This window comes from Heteronotia binoei, chromosome 14 (genome assembly GCF_032191835.1).
Source record: "Heteronotia binoei isolate CCM8104 ecotype False Entrance Well chromosome 14, APGP_CSIRO_Hbin_v1, whole genome shotgun sequence".
Classification (NCBI taxonomy): Eukaryota; Metazoa; Chordata; class Lepidosauria; order Squamata; family Gekkonidae; genus Heteronotia; species Heteronotia binoei.
This window is the reverse complement of record NC_083236.1, coordinates 71162463-71183391: the sequence shown is the minus strand read 5'-3', so window position 1 is coordinate 71183391 and position 20929 is coordinate 71162463. Positions and strand designations below refer to the sequence as shown.

Sequence of the window (20929 nt, the reverse complement as noted above, 5' to 3'; positions counted from 1 at the left end):
CCAGATAAGAGTCCGCACACTTAACCACTGCACCAAACTGGCTTTACAATCTCCTTTATCTTCTTCCCCGACAACAGACACCCTGTGAGGTGGGTGGGGCTGAGAGGGCTCTCACAGCAGCTGCCCTTTCAAGGACAACTCCAGCGGGAGCGATGGCTGACCCAAGGCCATGCCAGCAGGTGCAATTGGAGGAGTGGGGAATCAAACCCGGCTCTCCCAGATAAGAGTCCACTCACTTCACCACTACACCAAACTGACTCTCCTTGGCAAGAGGATGAAGCAGAAGACAAAGGCGCCTACAAACTTTGGGCAGCAAAACCCATGCAGGCAAGGATGGCCACAGCAGCAGAATTGCTGGGGGGGGGCAGAGAATGGTGGCTGCATCTTCAGAGAGCTGACAAACCCTTCCAGACATGCAAATGATCTCTTCCCCGCCACCCCCCCTCCCCACGGCCTGTTGAGAACCAATGAGAAGAAGCATCCAAGAAGCCTTCTTGCCAGTGAAGGTTTCAGTTCCACAAGTTCTGCTGAAGCAGCCGTTGCGTCACGGAGTCAGAGGTTCTCTGGGCAGGTGCCTTGAACCCCAATAAGATCATCCTTGCCCAGCAGATGCTCAGAATCGCTTAGCGTGTCTTTTCCCCTTAAAAACAGCCCGGAAATATTTCCCGGGCCTCAAAAGAAGTTCTGCACCTCCCGCTGTGCCCCCTCCACCTCCCTCCACAGAGCCTGAAGCGGAGCCAGAGAGAAACCCCAGCTAGCAGCCATCTCTTCGGCCTTGCCCGGGCAGTTCACCTTGAAAGGGCACCAACTGGGCCACACCTGGCCTCTTACTGCCTGCAGTAACCACCGGAGGAAGATCTCTTGGGGAGGCGCTTCTGGAGGCGATGAGTCAACGGCCACAATCCCAAGCCGAGCTCGTGCTGTCCAGAAGGCCTTGGCTGGTTCCTGCAGCAGTTCCCTTTTAGGTCCTGCTGGGAAGACACTGCATGGGCACAGCACCGGCAGGGCAGGACAGGGCCGGCTCCCAGAGAGAGAGAGCACTGCCCTGGGGAGAAGAGGGCCAGATGTCTGCAGTCGGAGCAAGGAGGCCACTCTCTTCTGCTGGGCGTAAAGGAGAAAGCCTCACCTCTGTGGCGCTCTCACCGAGCCCACGCAGCAGAAGCACCACCACATGGACTGCTGCTCTCCGCACTTCTGCCTGGCGGTCGCACTTCACGATGGCTGCCAAACACAAGGTCACCTGCCGGGCAGAGGGAGAGAGGGGAGGAGGGCCCTGTCAGTGGAGGCAGAACAGGCTGCCCTTCTGCGGGGGTCCCTGGCACCGTGAAGCTCTGTGTGAGCACAGCCCAGAGAACGGGAAGGACACTGAAGAAGTCAGAACCACTGCCTGCTCGCGTCATGCTCCAGTGCAGAATCAGGCACAAAAGCCGCACGGGGAATGTCTTGTCCCCCTCTCAGCCACGGCCAGCTAGTGGGAACCGCTCCTGCAGGTTTGCTTCTGGGGAGGGGGGCCTCTTCTGCCCCCCTGCAAACTCTGCCGCTGCCACCTCCCACCAGGGCATCCATTCTCCGGCTCCCCCTCCTCTTCCCTCCCCCTCTGCAGCTACTGCAGCAGCTGCTGCTGACTCAGCTGGCTCCGGGCCTGCTGCAGAGCCAGAAGCTTCCCCCCCCCACCCGCAGCTGCCTTCACACACAAGCGACTGCAGTTCTGCACCAAGCCAGTGGGGCAGGAGAAGGGGGGTGTCTTTAGGGGGAAAGAGGCCCACAGCTCTTGAGGCCCACTCTTCACAAGGGTGGCATTCACACCTCTTGCACCAGCAGAGCAGCAGGAGGAGGAGAATTGCAGATTTATACCCCGCCTTTCTCTCTGAATGAGTCTCAAAGCGGCTCACAATCTCCTTTATGTTCTTGCTCCACAACAGACACCCTGTGAGGAAGGTGGGGCTGAGAGAGCAGCACTTTCAAGGACAGCTCTGCGAGGGTTATGGCTGACCCAAGGCCATCCCAGCAGCTGCAAATGGAGGTGTGGGGAATCAAACCCGGTTCTCCTCCTCCTCCTCCTAACCACTGCACCACACTGGCTCCTGAGGCAAGCAGCAGGCCCTTGAAACCCGGGAGGGACACAATGCAAGCTGGGCTGCTTCTGGCTCCCTTCTGCCACCAGCAGGGCAGGGTAGGTCTGCCCCTCCGCTGCATGAATCCCAGGATGCGCGTACATGGCAAGGCACAACCACCCTCAAGGGCCACACAGACTTCAGAAGGCTCCTGCATTCAGACACCCTTTGGTGTAGCCAGAGGCGCATCTCTCAGAGGGAATGAATGCATACAAGCCGACTCGACTCTGCCCGCAACCATGAACAGGCAGCTAGCAGGACAGGAGTCCTTTCATGTTAGCAAACCCCAGGCACAGGAATGAAAGCGTGAAGTCCAACGGACAGAGCAGACTCCAGCCCTGGACAGAGCAGCTGCGCCCTAGCAAGACCCTGGAACGGAAAGCCTGACTCTGCTCCCCAAACCCAGGGCTGCCTGCAGATGCCACAACAGCCCCCACTCCAACACCTCCACGCAGAAGCCCACAAAACTGAGCTGCCTGCCAGCACCAAGGTGCCCTTGCCTGGGGGATGCGTGTCTCCATAGCACCCATCTCCATAGCACCCAAGTGCATCACTAGACTCACGCAGGCAAAGGGAACACAGGCTTTCAGGCCAGAAGTGTCTGCTCAGCCAAAGCCATACCTCAGCTCCCCCAAAAAAGAAAGGGAGAGGGGGCCCCCTCAGGACATGGTCAGTGTTGTAGGTCTGATCGATGGGGAAAATAATAGAGATGGAAAACTGTGGCAGCACGCAGGGCCCCGTAGGTCTCCTGCGAAAACTCAGCATGAGGGATTCTTGGGGGCCATACAGAGAAGACCCTGCAAATAGGAGGATGAATGGCTGCCCGTACACGTCCTCTGGTGTAGGTCCACAAGCGGAATGGCCTGCCTTTTTGAAAAGGTCAGGAATTCTTCTGCCCTGTTCTCTCATTCCACAGATCATGCAGAACAGAAGTGTTCAGGATGGCATTTCGGTAAAGGCAAGAGGGCTGTAATCTAATCCACTATTCAGCGTATGTACTGTCTTGCTCTTGCTACTTTTATTATTCCATTTTCTGCACTACTTGATGCCTTGTCTGATTCTGTTGTTTTTTGCATTGTGTAATCGGTCTCAATCCACAACGAGAAATGCAGGATATAAAGAGAAGGAACAGAGACTCCCAAAATTGAGGTGCCTCCAAGGAAACCCTGAATCATGGCTTTGCTTTGCTTCAGAGGCTCCAGATTTCCAAATGGGAGGAGGACATATGAAGCTGCCTCATGAGTAAGACCCTCGATCCATCCAAGTCAGTCTTGTCCACTTAGACTGGCAGCGGCTCTTTCTCGAGGGTCTCCAGCGGAGGTTTTTCACCCCTACTTGCCTGGACACTTTTTAGTCGGAGATGCCGGGAATTGAACTTGGGACCTTTTGCTTACCAAGCAGATGCTTGACCACTGAGCCACCATCCCTCCCTTAGGGAGCCCAGCCAGGAGCCCAACCCCAGCTGCAGCAGCCCTGAGACTGGGAGCACCTGGCTCGGATCTGTACCTCATGGATCACAGAGCCCAGCTGAAAGCGAAGGATCTGGCACAGCTCTCCTAGGTTGGACAGGCTGCTGGCTCGGAGGGAGACATCAGGATCTCTGGCTCCTCGCAGGAAAACGTGAACCAAACGATCTCGATAGGAGAAAACCAAGTCTCCTGCAAGAGAGGGAAAGAGAGAGAGGAAGGCCGAGATCAGATAGGGGCCCCAGCCTGTTCCAGCCAAGGGGCGTTCTGTCACAGCCTAGGAAGGACAGCCACAAAATGGCTGCTCCAGGAGGCAGAGCCAGCCACAAAATGGCCACCACAGCTTTGCTGCAGTCATACACTCAAGATCCTAGTGTTGCGGGGGCAGCTAGATTTATAAACCTAAGCAGCCAATCAAATCTTAATAAGAACAAAAGAGAAGCCATATTGGATCAGGCCAATGGCCCATCCAGTCCAACACTCTGTGTCACACAGGGGCCAAAATTTATATATATATATATATACACACACAAAAACACACATATATATACACACTGTGGCTAATAGCCACTGATGGACCTCTGCTCCATATTTTTATCTAACCCCCTCTTGAATTTGGCTATGTTTGCAGCTACTACCACCTCCTGTGGCAGTGAATTCCACACGTTAATCACCCTTTGGGTGAAGAAGTACCTCCTTTTATCCGTTCTAACCTGACTGCTTAGCAATTTCATCGAATGCCCACAAGTTCTTGTATTGTGAGAAAGGGAGAAAAGGACTTCTTTCTCTACCTTCTCCATCACATGCATAATCTTGTAAACCTCTATTGTGTCACCCCGCAGTCGACATTTCTCCAAGCTAAAGAGCCCCAAGCGTTTTAACCTTTCTTCATAGGGAAAGTGTTCCAAACCTTTAATCATTCTAGTTGCCCTTTTCTGGACTTTCTCCAATGCTATAATATCCTTTTTGAGGTGTGGTGACCAGAATTGCACACAGTATTCCAAATGAGACCGCAACATCGATTTATACAGGGGCATTATCATACTGGCTGATTTGTTTTCAATTCCCTTCCTAATAATTCCCAGCATGGCGTTGGCCTTTTTTATTGCAATCGCACACTGTCTTGACATTTTCAGTGAGTTATCTACCACGACCCCAAGATCGACCCTTGGCACTTACCGTGAGGGGTCCTTCTCCTAAGAGGATAGGAGGACATCTTGGGGTGTTTCCCACCGTCCAATCAGGGAGGCAGGATCAAAAATCTTCCTCTTCCTGTTGCTGTGGGAACCACCCTCTTGCTCAGTTCGGGTGACTCCGAGCAGCAGTATGAATAACTTAACCTATATATAAACCTCAAAACTGCAACTTTAATCCAAAGGATATTGCTGTGAAAAAACAACTGGTATAAAGAGAAAAAGACAGGTCGTAGTACTTGACCTAATAAACATTGGAAATTTGGTGCTAGCCAGAAGGAAAAGAGAGATATAACAATCCACAGATAGGGCGATAGACGGGAGGGCAAGATGTCCTCCTATCCTCTTAGGAGAAGGACCCCTCACGGTAAGTGCCAAGGGTCGTTCTCCCTAAGAGGCGGAGGACATCTTGGGTGCTCCCAGAGCAGTGTTAGTCAGGGAGGGATCGCCCTAATCGGGCAGCACGTGCTGCAATATCCGTCTGCCAAAGGCTGCGTCCGCAGAGGCATAAGTGTTGATCTTGTAATGTCTGACAAATGTGGAGACAGATGACCACGTGGCTGCTTTGCAAACTTCTTCGACCGAAGCGTTCTTCTCAAGTGCGGCGTTGGTTGCTGCACTTCTTGTTGAATGAGCGGTAATCCCCTCGGGCACTTTGAGATGCAACGCTTTATAAGCCTCTGCTATGCATTGTTTGATGGCATAACTTATTGCCGCTTTGGACATTTTCTGGCCCAGTCTGGGCGATGTTATATTGATGAACATGGACTCTGACTGGAGAATCTGTTCAGTTCTGGCCAGATAGACCTTTAGTGCTCTACGCACATCCAGTGTATGCCATACCTTCTCCTTGTGATGTTTGGGATTCGGGCAAAACGATGGTAAGTTGATTTCCTGGCTTTTATGAAATTTAGAGGAAACCTTCGGCTGGAAGGTGGGGTCTGTGTAGAGGACCACCTTATCTTTGTGAAATACACATAGTTCCCGCTTGACGGATAGAGCCCCGAGTTCGGAAACTCTTCTGGCCGATGTTATTGCCACCAGAAAGATGACCTTCATACGCAGCATCCTCAAAGGAACCGACATTAAAGGCTCGAATGGGGGGTTGGTTAAGGCTGACAGCACTGGATTTAGTCGCCACGTAGGAAAACGATGAGATTGAGGAGGAGATGTTAGTGAGGCTCCTCTTAGGAAACGGCGAATATGAGGGTGAGCTGACAACTTGTACCCCTCCACCTGGTGAAGTACTGATGAAAGTGCTGCCAGCTGACGTCTAAGGGTGGCCGGTTTAAGACCTGTGCGTAAGCCATCCTGGAGGAATTGCAAGATCTTCGGAATAGAAGGCTGTAAAGGGTCCACCCCCTTTCTCCGACACCATCTGTGGAAGGCTTTCCATGAGGCGTTATATATACGTGTGGTGGAGTCTTTTCTGGATGCTAAGATAGTGCTAGCTACCTCTGTTGAATATCCCAGATTTAGCAACGATCTCCTCTCAACCTCCACGCGGTCAATCGCAGCCAGTCGGGATGTGGGTGCCACACCGGTCCCTGTAATAGCGCGTCTGGCCACACAGGCAGGTGGAGTGGTTCTGTTGTCGACATCTGGTGAATTGAGGAGAACCACGGACGTCGCGGCCACCAGGGAGCAACCAGCAAAATCTCGGCTCTCAGAAGCTTGACTCTTCTGAGCAGTTTTGGAATGACAGGTATCGGAGGAAAGGCGTAGAGAAGACCTTGAGGCCACGGGGATGTTAGAGCGTCTGTGGACTCTGCCTGGCTGTGGAAGAATCTTGTGAAGAATCTTGGAAGTTGGTGATTTTGACCTGATGCAAAGAGGTCCAGGATCGGTAGACCGAAGTGATCCACTATTTTCTGAAACAACAATTTGTTGAGCGACCACTCCCCGGATTGAATGCTCTCTCTGCTGAGCCAGTCCGCCTTGATGTTGCAGATTCCCTGAATGTGCTCTGCTCTGATTGATTTCACATGGTCTTCCGCCCAGCTGAACAACTTCACGGCCTCCTTGTACAGAGCTGAGGACCTGGATCCCCCTTGGTTGTTCAAATATGCTTTGGCCGCTATGTTGTCTGTCCGGATTAAGACATGTTGACCGATGATCTGGTCCTGGAAGTGGAGTAGTGCTAATCGAATGGCCCGGAGCTCCAATAGGTTGATCGGGAGCTTTGCTTCCCTGGTGGACCACTGACCCTGCGTGGGCTTCTCGTCGAGGGTCGCCCCCCAACCTGAAAGGCTGGCGTCTGAGAAGATCTGCATCTCCTTCTCCACCCAGAAGATCTTCCCTTGCCGTAGGTTGGTATCTATTGTCCACCATCTTAGACTCTTCTTCACTTCTAGAGGTACTGTCAGAGACAGGGTACGCTTTTCCATAATCTGGAGCTGGTAAGGTCGTAAAAACATCTGCAATGACCTGGTATGGAATCGTCCCCACTGGACCGCCTCGAGATTCGAGACCAACAGCCCCATGAGTCTTGCCAGGGACTGGAGGGATGATGAACTTTCCTTGATCACCTGATTTACCATAGTCTTGGTTCTCAGCACCTTGTCCTCTGGTAGGAAGAGGGCGTTCCGGTTCGTGTCTATGACCATACCCAGATGCTCCAGCCTCTGAGTCGGGCGCAAATGACTCTTGGAGAGGTTGACCAGAAAACCGTGTTGTTGCAGACAACTGATGGTGTGTTGTACATCTTGTAGGGCACTCCTCCTGGACGATGACCTTATTAACAGGTCGTCGAGGTACGGGTGTACATGTATCCCCTGTTGTCTGAGCAGAGCTATTATGTTCACCAGTACTTTGGTGAACACCCTGGGTGCTGTCGCTAGGCCGAATGGTAGAGCCCTGAATTGGAAGTGCGACCCGTTCACGCAGAAACGCAGAAACTTGCGATGTGCCAGAAGAATCGGTATGTGCAGATATGCTTCTGTCAAATCTAGAGATGTCATGTAGTCCTGACGATGGAGAGCTTCCGTTATGGACTTGAGGGACTCCATACGAAAGTGACGGAGTTTGATCGCCCTGTTCAGAAATTTCAAATCCAGGATTGCTCTCCAGTCCCCGTTTTTCTTGGGAACCGTAAAAAAAATCGAATAGACACCTTGACATCTCTGATTCTGTGGAACTGGTTCTATCGCTGCGCATTCCAATAGGTGATGAATTGCCTTGAAAGTGATGTCTCTCCTGGTTGGATCTGAACGAAGAGGGGATACAAGAAAACGATTTGGAGGGGTTCTTTGAAACTCTATGGCGTATCCCTGGGAGACAATTTCTAAAGTCCAAGAGTCGGCTAGTGAAGTCGCCCAGATCTGCTGGAAATGAAGAAGGCGACCCCCAACGGGAATGGAAGTCCAGTCAGGCCTTATTGGGCTTAGAGTCCCTGTCTGGCTTATTCGATCTGTCGGACTGGTGCCTCTGGAATCTCTGGTTACCGAAGTTCTTGCGAAACCCTTGTCTGGGCTGCCCCCAGGGTGACTTTCGATAGTCCTGTTTTGGCTTGGAGTTGTTGTTGTTTGAAGCTCGAAAGGAACTGGAGCCGAAGCCCTTCCTTTCTGGACGTCTGAGGTACTTAGGCATAGCCTTCTTTTTATCACGTGTCTCCACGAGTATCTTGTCCAGAGCGTCTCCAAACAGCTTCTCACCTTGGAAGGGATAGGAAGACACTATTGATTTGGAATGAATGTCTGCCGGCCAGGCCCGAAGCCACAGCCCCCTTCTCGCTACTGCCGATGACGCCATTGCTCTGGCGGCGAAGGTAAGAGTATCCAAAGAAGCATCCGCAGAAAACTCAGCCGCTCTCAGAAGTCTATTGGTGCCCTCGAGGATCCTCCTATCTGTGTTGGGAAGTAGTTGGGTTAAGCGTCGAACCCAAACGATTGCTGCACGAGACACGATAGAGTTTGTAGCCGCTGCCTTAATTGCCAAGGCCGTGGCCTCATGGTTTCTTTTCAGCGCTAGGTCGATCTTTCTGTCCCAGCTGTCTCGAACCGATCCATGTCCGTCCTCCGACAAGAGTCCTTGTGACTGCAGGGCAGACACTGGCGCATCAACCAGCGGTACCTGCAGCATGTCATTTGCAAAAGAAGGCAATGCATACAATTTTTTAAGGGAACCTGGCACCTGGCGATTAGAATTGGGTTTGGCCCACTCCGCCTTCAACTGGCGTTCAAAAAACTCAGGAAAAGGAAAAACCTTATCCGTGTCACGGTACCGAGGGAAGAACTCTGTGTTCCCCTTAGGTTTGTTCTTAGGATTTGCTAGGGGACAACTAGCCTCCTGCTCTTCAGGTGATTCATAGAGGTCTAAGGCTGCCAGTACCTTGGCTAGGAGTGGTTGATACTCCTCTGCTTTAAAAAATCTTAAAGAAGGCTCTGGGTCTGCACTGCATTCTATTTCTTCATCTGAGATAAACTCGCCCTCCTCCCGGTCCTCCCTCCCAGAATCCTCAGAGTGATCCACTTCAGGTGATCCCGCTCTCCCTGCACATTCACTTGCTAGGGTCTTTTTCTGAGCTTTGCTGCGCCAGGTACAGCTTTTGGACCTCTTTGGGGAGGGAGACCTGGAGGAAGAGACAAAGCTCGCAGCATAAGGTCTTTTAAGAGTTGCAGCTCTGACTGCACTGTCTACTGTTTGCTTAATGCATTCTAAAAAATCAAATGTAAAAGAAGAAGAAGTTCCCATTGAGGGTACGTTACCCTGCCCCACCAGGGGCTGAGATGTCTGTGCGTTCTCTTGGAGGCCGTGATTGGAGTCTCCTGGCTGGAGGTTGGCCTCTGGAAGCCCTTGCTGCTCAGCAAAGGGTTGCCGCTGCCCGGGCCCGCTTCGCGCTGTTTTTCGCGCTTCAAAATGGCCGACGGGGGAAGAGAACGCAGCGCGCGCTTCTTCTGTGGCCGAGGACGACCAGCGCCGCTTTCTGCCGCTCGCCGGCGGCCCGCCCCTACAGGGCACGTTGCCGGTAGCCGCCGCAAGCCCGTGGGTCATGCCGGCTCCGGAGGATCCCCGTTCTTCAGCCCCATGCCAGGCATCGAAGTCGGGATCATCCATAAAGTCGTCCCTGGGACGGCGTTGCATCGCGCCTTTTCTTCGCGCCGCGGCTGTCCCTTAAAGGGGCCTGAGCCTGTTCAGCGCTCCCTTCCCTCAGAGTTGAGGTAAAAGGAAAATTCTTCAAGAGAGGTGAAATGAAGGTAGGAGGTAGAAGGGTTAAATATAAGAAGAAGAGGAAGGTGTTATTATTATTTTCTTTTGTAAGTTAAGAGTAAGAATAGGGAAAAAGGGATAGGAGCCTATCCTGGAAACTTGCTCTCCCTGTCGAGGCAGGAAATGAACTGAGCAAGAGGGTGGTTCCCACAGCAACAGGAAGAGGAAGATTTTTGATCCTGCCTCCCTGATTGGACGGTGGGAAACACCCCAAGATGTCCTCCGCCTCTTAGGGAGAACTCTCTCTTGCTTAGTCTCTGCCAGTTCACACGCCATCAACTTGTATTTGTAGCTGGGATTCTTGGCCCCAATGTGCATTACTTTGCACTTGGCCACATTGAACCTCATCTGCCATGTTGACGCCCACTCACCCAGCCTCAACAGATCCCTTTGGGGTGCCTCACAATTCTCTCTGGTTCTCACTACCCTGAACAATTTAGTGTCATCTGCAAACTTGGCCACTTCACTGCTCACTCCCAACTCCAAATCATTTATGAACAAGTTAAAGAGCATGGGACCCAGTACTGAGCCCTGCGGCACCCCACTGCTTACCGTCTTCCACTGCAAAGACTGCCCATTTATACTCACTTTCTGCTTCCTATTAATTAGCCAGTTTTTGATCCACAAGAGGACCTGTCCTTTTACTCCATGACTCTCCAGCTTTCTAAGAAGACTTTGATGAGGAACTTTATCAAAAGCTTTCTGGAAGTCAAGGTAAACAACCTCTATTGGGTCCCCTTTGTCCACATGTTTGTTCACCCCCTCAAAGAACTGTAACAGGTTAGTGAGGCAAGATCTTCCCTTACAGAACCCATGCTGAGTCTTCCTCAATAACCCGTGTTCATCAATGTGCCTACTCATTCTGTCCTTGATAATGCTTTCTACCAACTTTCCCAGTATTGAAGTCAGACTGACCGGCCTCTAATTTCCCAGATCTCCTCTGGAACCCTTTTAAAAGATGGGGGTGACATTAGCTACCTTCCAGTCCTCAGGAACGGAGGCAGATTTCAATGAAAGATTACATATTTTTGTCAGGAGATCCACAAGTTCAACTTTGAGTTCTTTCAGAACTCTTGGATGTATGCCATCCGGACCTGGTGACATTAGTTTTTAATTCGTCGATCAGTTGTAGGACCTCCTCTCTTGTCGCCTCAATCTGACTCAGGTCTTTCAACACCCCTTCCAAAATAAATGGTTCTGGAACAGGCAAACACTTCTCATCTTCCACAGTGAGGACGGAGGCAAAAAATGCATTCAGCTTCTCAGCCATTTCCCTATCCTCCTTCAGTAATCCTTTTATCCCTTGGTCATCCAAGGGCCCCACAGCCTCCCTGGCTGGCTTCCTGCTTCTAATATATTTGAAGAAATTTTTATTGTTGGTCTTTATGTTTTTTGCAATATGCTCCTCATAGTCCCTTTTTGCCCACCTGATCACAGTCTTGCATTTGATTTGCCACATCCTGTGTTCCCTTTTATTAATCTCATTTGGACTAGCTTTCCACTGCTTAAGGGAGTCCTTCTTACCTTTTACAGCTTCCATTACTTTGTTTGTTAACCATGCAGGCCTTTTCTTATACCTGTTTGTGCCTTTCCTTACTTCAACAGCCAATCAGAAGTCCTGCTAAGCAAAAGCCCCACCCACTTTCTAAAATCATTTGGTGGGGGCCAGGAAAAGTGTCCGCAGGTGCCACAATGGGGGACCCTGGCCTAGTTGGTTGCAAGTCCTCCCCCAAGCAGAGCGCAGGCCAGGCAGGAGAGGCTCCAAAATGTGTCTGGACGTTCTTCTGGACAGGCAACACAGAACCTCTTGAGGAAGGGGTGCACTGCAGCCCAGCCAATGGGGGAAGAGTACTCAGCGAGCAGGAGTTGCCCTGTGGGGTCAGACAGTGCTGGCCTGCCTCTGGAGACTCCAGGGAAGGAAACAGCATTGTGTTGAGCAGAGAGGAGCAGACTGCAGCAGCAGCAACTTAGAAGTCACCTTTGCTCACAGCACTCGGTGACTAACCCTTCACAGGGTCACCTGCTTTGGCCGTCTTTTGGCTTGAACAGGAGCACCAAGGCAGCTAACCATGAGAACGCAAGCTTGCGGGATAGGGCGGGGTATAAATTGGAAAATTAAATTAAGCGTAATACAAAATGCACGGTAACAAAAAGTTGAAAGGACAACTAAAATACACATACAAAACCCAAAGCAGCAAATTAAAATAGAAGGCATGATCACAAGAACTGACTGCAAGATTTGACACCCCCATTTGTGGGCAGGCTATGCAAGTACCTGAGCAGCCAAACACTGATTTCAAATGAAAATAAGCCACTGACTGTATATATGTATCTCCCTGCCAGGACAGGACTATTGGTTTGTCAGTCCGCCAGTCCCAAGACATAACTGCTGTGTAAAACCCACATTTTTTGGCAGATGTTGCAGAGCGGCAGCATCCCCATGGGCCAGTAGGACAAGGACGCATGCACACATTAGTCTGGTGACCTTAGCAGCCATTGCTGGAAACCAAGTAATGCTTGAGGCAGAGAGAGGAGAAGACTGCAGATTTACACCCTGCCCTTCTCTATGAATCAAAGTCTCAGAGGGGCCTACAATCTCCTTTATCTTCCTCCCCCACAACAGACACCCTGTGCAGTAGGTGGGGCTGAGAGGGCTCTCACAGCAGCTGCCCTTTCAAGGACAACTCCTACGAGAGCTGTGGCTGACTCAAGGCCATTCCAGCAGGTGCAAGTGGAGGAGGGGGGAATCAAACCCGGTTCTCCCAGATAAGAGCCTGCACACTTAACCACTACACCAAACTGGAGAGAGACCAAAGGATGACATCTCAGCTAAAATAAGCCAAACTTCTCCCCCTCCTCCCGTTTTAGCATCTCCAGTTTAAGAGTGATGTGAAGGCCCTTCCGAGGCCTGGAGAGCAGCTGCCCATCGGAGTCGAGGGCACTGGCCTTGATGGACTTCTGTAGAGGGCAGCTTCATGTGCAAGTATCAGTCGTTTCCGACTCTGGGGTGACATCGCATCACGTCATTTTCCCGGCAGACTTTTTACAGGCTGGTTTGCCATTGTCTTCCCCAGTCATTTCCGCTTTCCCCCCTTCAAGCTGGGGACTCATTTTACTGACCTCGGAAGGATGGAAGGCTGAGTCAACCTTGAGCCAGCTACTTGAAAACGCAGCTTCCGCTGGGAATCGAACTCAGGTCGTGAGGAGAGCTTAGGACTGCAGTACTGCAGCTTTAACACTCTGCGCCACGAGGCTCTTAAGAAAGGAGGGAAAGGAAAGGTTCCCTGTGCAAGCACCAGTCGTTTCTGACTCTGGGGTGATGTCGCATCATGACATTTTCACGGCAGACTTTTGATGAGGTGGTTTGCCCTTGCCTTCCCCAGTCCTCTAGGCTTTCCCCCCAGCAAGCTGGGAGCTCATTTGACCGGCCTCCGAAGGATGGAAGGCTGAGTCAACCCTGAACCGGCTACCTGAACTCAGCTTCTGCTGGGATCAAACTCAGGTCGTGAGCAGAGTTCAGACCGCATACTGCAGCTTTACCCCTCTGTGGGGGACACCCTTCCCCCATGTCCAGAACCTCCTCCACCCAAGCCCCCCCCCACATCCCCCTCCTCCGAGGGGAGCAGCTGCCGCACGCCAAGTGCTCCAACGGTCGGGCAAGGCGGATCAGGCCCTGGAGCAGGTTCTCACCCACTCTGGAGCCGGTTTCTCTCCCACGGAGCAAGTTGCTACAGAGCACCCGCCAGTTCCCCCGGAGGGGCAGCGCTGCTCACCGGCTCCCGACAAGCAGGGAGCGGAAGTCAGACGGAGCCCTGTTCTCTCGCCCTCCAGCCCCCACCGCCCCACAACTGGCCTCTCCGAGTCTGCTCCATTCAGGCCTGACGTTTGCCCGCTGCCCACACGAGGAGGCCCAAAATGGCCATGACCTTGCGGAGCAGAGGAAGCTGCCCCGCTTCTGCCTCCACCTTCCACCCGAACAGCACAACCAGAGAAGCTGCTTTCTGCCATACACTTTCGGCAGCCTGCAGCTGTCTGTAATCCTCTTGCGTCCTCCTCTGGCGCAGTGGTCCTCAGAATCAGGCAGAATGGGGAGGGAAAGAATGCAGCCACGTTCCTCTTGCCCCAACAAGAACCTCTTGCCACCAACAAGAACCAGATCCACCTGCTGGTGGGGCTTCCTTAAGGAGCAAGCAGGGACATACATGAACATATGAAGTTGCCTTCTACTGAATCAGACCCCCCTGGGTCCATCAAAGCTAGTCTTATCTACTCAGACTAGCAGTGGCTCTCCAGGGTCTCAAGCAGAGGTTTTTCACGCCTACTGGCTCTCGAAATCTGCTTGTAATCCCCGGGCCAAAGGAGGCCCCGTTGAAGTCAACCAGGGACAGGGCCTTCTCAATCACAGCCCCTTGCTGGTGGAACCAGTTACCGGAAGAGGTCAGGGCCCTGCGGGATATTGGACAGTTCCGCAGGGCCGATAAGACAGTCCTCTTCCGGTTGGCTTATAACTGACCGGTACTGAAATACTCTGAAGGAAGTCATATAGATAGCACACTGACATGGATTGATGTATTGATATATTAGTGTTTTAATTATGTAAATTACTATTGTATTTTAATTCTGAATTTTATTGTTAGAACTTTTATGCTGTGAGCCACCCTGAGCCCACTTCGGTGGGGTAGGGCGGGATATAAATAAAATAAAATAAGATAAAAAAATAAATACTTGCCTGGACCCTTTTTAGTTGGAGATGCCAGGGATTGAACCTGGGACTGTCTGCTTACCAAGCAGATGCTCTGACACTGAGGCACCGTCCCCCCACAAAGATTGAACCTATGAAGCTACCTTATACTGAATCAGACCCTCTGTCCATCAAAGTCAGTCTTATCTACTCAGACTGGCAGTGCCTCTCCAGGGTCTCAAGCAGAGGTTTTTCACGCCTACTTGCCTGGACCCTTTTCAGTTGGAGATGCCGGGGATTGAACCTGGGACCATCTGCTTACCAAGCAGGTGCTCTACCACTGAGGCACCATGCCTCCCCTAATAACTGAACATATGAAGCTGCCTTCTACTGAATCAGACCCTCTTTGGTCCATCAAAGTCAGTCTTATCTACTCAGACTGGCAGCGGCTCTCCAGGGTCTCAAGCTGAGGTTTTTCACGCCTACTTGCCTGGACCCTTTTCAGTTGGAGATGCCGGGGATTGAACCTGGGACCATCTGCTTACCAAGCAGGTGCTCTACCACTGAGGCACCATGCCTCCCCTAATAACTGAACATATGAAGCTGCCTTATACTGAATCAGACCCTCTTTGGTCCATCAAAGTCAGTCTTATCTACTCAGACTGGCAGCGGCTCTCCAGGGTCTCAAGCTGAGGTTTTTCACGCCTACTTGCCTGGACCCTTCTTAGTTGGAGATGCGGGGGGTTGAACCTAAGATCTTCTGCTTACCAAGCAGGTGCTCTACCACTGAGCCACTGTCCTTCCCCTAGACCACAAGACAAGGGGCAGCAACAGGACTTGTGCTGTCCTTCTGGGGTGTTGCTCTCACAGCCATTCAGCAGACAGGGCCGGCCCTTTCACTGGGCATTTTAGGCGGCTGCCATGTCTAGGGGGTGCTGATTTGGGTGCCCATCACTGATCGCGGGAGAAGCAACATGTGTGTGACCGCGACCTCGTTTGCAGCCACTGGCTGCCTGCTTCGCTCCTAGCTGGGCTTCCCCCTGCGCTTGCGCTGCTGCACCCCTCCACTCAGGCAGCTGCATGTTGAGAAGAGCCATGGGCTGCTCGTTGGCTGGTCTGGACTCCAGTCATACACGCTGCCGAGTGGCGCCACAAATGGGAAATGGCCCTCACCAATTTTTTAAAATGTGCACAAGCCTGCAGGGGATTCTGTTGCTCAGTAGCTATTGGGAGAAGGAGGGAGACACGGCCAAGCCTTGGCCAGCTGCAGGCACACCCCACCAGCTAGCCAGCTTCCAGGTGGGCCACTTACACCTGGCACAGAAGAAAAGGGCCAGCCACTCGTGGGTTGGGTGCTGCGTTTAGAGCACTTGTGGGCTGGGCGCCTGTCTGAGCCTGCCATGCTCCCCCACGTCTAGCTGGCCATGGCGTTCCTGGGGACCAGGAGAGAGGGTGCACTAGGACCCTGTGGAGCAGAACCTGCCGGCTGCCTGTTGTCAGCTGTGACTCTCCAGGCAGCTGGGAGCCTTTATACATTTTAGCAGCATTTCAATATCAATGAAGAAAGGTTGAAGGAGCTGGGTATGTTTAGCCTGGAGAGGAGGCGGCTGAGAGGTGAGAGATCACCATCTTCAAGTACTTGAAGGGCTGTCCTAGAGAGGATGGTGCGGAATTGTTTTCTGTGGCCCCAGAAGGTTGGACCAGAACCAATGGGTTGAAATTAAATCAAAAGAGTTTCCGGCTCAACGTGAGGAAGAACTTCCTGACAGTTGGAGCAGTTCCTCAGTGGAACAGGCTTCCTCCCTGAGAGGTGGTGGGCTCTCCTTCTTTGGAGGCTTTTAAACAGAGGCTAGATGGCCCTCTGACAGCAATGAAGATCCTGTGAAATTAGGGGGAGGTGTTTGTGAGTTTCCTGCATTGTGCAGGGGGTTGGACTAGATGACCCTGAAGGTCCTTTCCAACTCTAAATTCTGTAATTCTAAGTTCCCACAGGCTTCCTCAGGAGGTGGTGGGCTCTCCTTCCTTGGAAGTTTTTAAACAGAGGCTAGATGGCCGCCTGACAGCAATGAAGATCCTGTGAATTTAAGGGGAGGTATTTGTGAGTTTAGAGCAATTTCTCAGTGGAACAGGCTTCCTCCTTGGGAGGTGGTGGGCTCTCCTTCCTCAGAGGTTTTTAAACAGAGGCTAGATGGCCACCTGACAGCAATTAAGATCCTGTGAATTTAGGGGGAAGTATTTATGTTTCCTGCATTGTGCAGGGGGTTGGACTAGATGACCCTGGAGGTTCCTTCCAACTCTGATTCTATAATATCTAAAAGCTTCCCTGCCATGCACACACACATTCTGGTAAGTAAATGTTCCCAGCTAACTGCAGAACTTTCCCTGTCTGCTGCATATCTGAAGCTCTTTGTGTTTTTTGTAATTCACAAGGTAAAACCTGCTCCCCTCCCCACATACACACAGGGAAAGAGCATTTCCTCTTTTAAGCCCCCCCCCCTTCCCATTCCTTCCTCGGTCTCTCTAGCAAGCCATTTATTCAGCTCCAGCTCCACCACGCTGGTTCTACAACTTCCTACCAAGAGGATGACTCAATATTTAATTTACTTAAATATTTAATATTTAAATAACAAGACACCCTGTATGTGTATTCACTGTAACTTGTGAACAGGACTTGTGTGTGTGCATGTGTGTTGGCGGGGGGAGGCTGGCAAGATGCTTTCAATACAGTCATCCTTGTATTTGGGCAGCAGAACTGTGACATACGGGCTTCAATTCATAGAGCTGATCACTCTGTCTGGTCAATTCCTGGATATTTGGGGTGGATCCTGAGGAGGGCAGGGAGCTCAGTGGCACGTAAAGTCCACATCCCCCCCTCCCCCCAAAAGCCATTCTGTCCAGGGGAAATGACCTTTGTAGTCCAGAGAACAGTTTTAATTCTGGGTGATCTCCAGGCCCCACCAGGAGGTTGGCAGCACTGGGAGTAAACCCACTGAATAAGAGGACTGAAGGTAGTTCTGCTTCCCATTGCTTCAGGTGACCTTCCTGGAGTTTGCTTTAATTTTCACACACACATTCCCGTTCCCCCCGCCCTTCCAACTTTGTTATTCCAAGGAGTTCTCCCATCGAAATACTTGCCAGAGCATTTCAAGTTTCTGAAAATTGGTTATCGGTGGGGGTGGGAAATGCACCAGAAGTGAGCTTTGCCCAGGGCACCAGACAGTCTAGAGCCGGCCCAGTCAGCAGAGCCCACCAGCTGGGAACCTGTTGCCACAAGATCACAAGACGCAGCAGGATTCCACAGGGACTCTGCCCTGGAGCTTGCAGGGCTGCCTGACGTCACCCCCTCTCAGACTCGTCTACCTCACAGGGCGGTTTTCAAGGATAAACATGGGAAAGCCACGTATGTCCTGAGCTCCTTGGAAGAATTGTTCTGGCCAGACAGGCAGCTGCGTTGAACAGCTCCTGCAAGCGCTCCACCGCCCCTGGCCACACGGCAGGCTTCCTGCCGCCCACTCAATCACCTGGGCTCAGGACAGGATTCTAATCCTCCCATGGCCTTGGGGCCACAACCGGTCTCCCCCCACCTGAAGCACAATACCCCAGAGGCCTTCTCCCCCCCCCACCAAGCAGGTCAACAGAATGGGAAGGGCTCCTAGCGCCTCCATCCCCTGGCCTGAAATGGGGGGTGGAGGGGTGCAGAATGGCAGCCCACCCCCAACTGTGCCTGCATGCAGCCGCAACCTTGCTTTGGCTCTGCAGTTCACACACTTGAAGCCAAGCCATCCCATGACCTGGCACAGGCTGTGAGAGAGGAAATGCAGAGATCAGCTCACATGAAGCTGCCTTCTACTGACTCAGACTCCCCTCTGTCTATCAAAGTCAGTGTTGTCTGCTCAGACTGGCAGCAGCTCTCCAGGTCTCCAGCTGAGGTTTTCCATGCCTACTTGCCTGGACCCTTTTTAGTTGGAGATGCCGGGGATTGAACCTGGGACCTTCTGCTTACCAAGCAGATGCTCTACCGCTGAGCCACCATCCCTCCGCAAAGCTGTGAGTTACTATGAACATCTGAAGCTGCCTTCTACTGAATCAGACCCTCGGTCCATCAAAGTCAGTATTGTCCACTCAGACTGGCAGTGGCTCTCCAGGGTCTCAAGCTGAGGTTTCTCACACCAATTTAACTGGGACCCTTTTTAGTTGGAGATGCTGGGGATTGAACCTGGGACCACCTGCTTACCAAGCAGATGCTCTACCACTGAGCCATCGTCCTTCTGCTCAGGTGGGGAAGATTCACAGAGGTTGCCACGGGAACAGCAGCCACAGGAGGCGATGACAGCAAGCCCCACAAGGTGTCCCGAGGTGCCTGACAGGCCTCCCTTTTGTTGCAGCAAGAATTGTCCATGAATGAGGCAGTGGCTCCTCTCTGAAGAGGGTTGGGGAGGGAGATGCTGGTCAAGGACAGCAGGGTTGGTCCTGAGAGGGATGGCAGAAGTCCCACGTTGCCCTCCACGATTACAGCCACCACGACTCAGGCCACTGCTGCCTTTTTGAGGAAAGCGGCCAGGGCAACTCTATTCCGGGGCCTGGGGTTCAAATGCACGGCCTGGTCTCAGCACACCTCCTGCCCAGGAGCAGAGTTCCTGCTTCCCACTTGGTGTGGATCACACCCTGCAGGAACAGTCGGTTCCCTCACCACTTGCCCCCCCGCCGTGGAGCTGAGCAAAGAAGCACAAGCAGATTGAATGAAGAAGCTCACAGGGAAAACGTGAACCTTTCTGCAATGGGTGGTCTGTGTGGGTCTTCCCAAGCAGGTACGAGGTGGCAGCTACGGGAAAGCACAGCCAGCTGGGCCAGAGGTGCCAGCTGCCCCCACAATACATCCAACTGGGAGAGGGGGAGAGCTGCAGGACTCCCTCCCTTCCAACAGATTAAGAACATAAGAACAGGAGAGAAGCCATGTTGGATCAGGCCAATGGCCCCTTCAGTCCAACACTCTGTGTCACATAAGAACATAAGAGAAGCCCTGTTGGATCAGGCCAGTGGCCCCTCCAGTCCAACACTCTGTGTCACAGAAGAACATAAGAGAAGCCCTGTTGGATCAGGCCAGTGGCCCCTCCAGTCCAACACTGTGTCACAGAAGAACATAAGAGAAGCCATGTTGGATCAGGCCAGTGGCCCATCCGGTCCAACACTCTGTGTCACATAAGAACATAAGAGAAGCCATGTTGGATCAGGCCAATGGCCCTTCCAGTCCAACACTCTGTGTCACATAAGAACATAAGAGAAGCCATGTTGGATCAGGCCAGTGGCCCCTCCAGTCCAACACTCTGTGTCACATAAGAACATAAGAGAAGCCATGTTGGATCAGGCCAATGGCCCTTCCGGTCCAACACTCTGTGTCACATAAGAACATAAGAGAAGCCATGTTGGATCAGGCCAGTGGCCCCTCCAGTCCAACACTCTGTGTCACATAAGAACATAAGAGAAGCCCTGTTGGATCAGGCCAATGGCCCTTCCGGTCCAACACTCTGTGTCACAGAAGAACATAAGAGAAGCCATGTTGGATCAGGCCAGTGGCCCATCCGGTCCAACACTCTGTGTCACATAAGAACATGGCTTATACTTCACTCTGTGTCACATAAGAACATAAGAGAAGCCATGTTGGACCAGGCCAGTGGCCCCTCCAGTCCATCACTCTGTGTCACATAAGAACATAAGAGAAGCCATGTTGGATCAGGCCAGTGGCCCCTCCAGTCCAACACTCTGTGTCACATAAGAACATAAGAGAAGCCCTGTTGGATCAGGCCAGTGGTCCATCCAGTCCAACACTCTGTGTCACACAGTGGCCAAAAAACCCAGGTGCCATCAGGAGGTCCATCAGTGGGGCCACTAGAAGCCCTCCCACTGTGCCCCCCAGCACCAAGAATACAGAGCATCACTGCCCCAGACAGAGTTCCAACAATACTGTAGCTAACAGCCACTGATGGACCTCTGCTCCATATGTTCATCCAATCCCCTCTTGAAGCTGGCTATGCTTGTAGCCACCACCACCTCCTGTGGCAGTGAATTCCACGTGTTAATCACTCTTTGGGTGAAGAAGGACTTCCTTTTATCCATTCTAACTCGACTGCTCAGCAATTTCATGGAGTGTCCACAAGTTCTCGTATTGTGAGAAAGAGAGAAAAGGACTTCCTTCTCTGCCTTCTCTATCCCATGCATAATTCTCACAATTTGACATGTTACTGTTTTATCGGTTTCTCAAGCTCATGT

General features: G+C 52.0%; 1 protein-coding gene across 1 annotated transcript in view; it reads right to left on the bottom strand.

Annotated features, from left to right (window-relative positions):
• Positions 1-20929, bottom strand: part of TANGO6 (transport and golgi organization 6 homolog) — a 69439-nt gene that overhangs the window by 2920 nt on the left and 45590 nt on the right. Inside the window, exons 16-17 of the mRNA XM_060254153.1 lie at positions 3621-3772; positions 1127-1240 (exon numbers count right to left, since the gene is read on the bottom strand). Coding sequence (XP_060110136.1) covers positions 1127-1240; positions 3621-3772 — 266 coding nt within the window. The remainder of the gene's footprint in view (positions 1-1126; positions 1241-3620; positions 3773-20929) is intronic.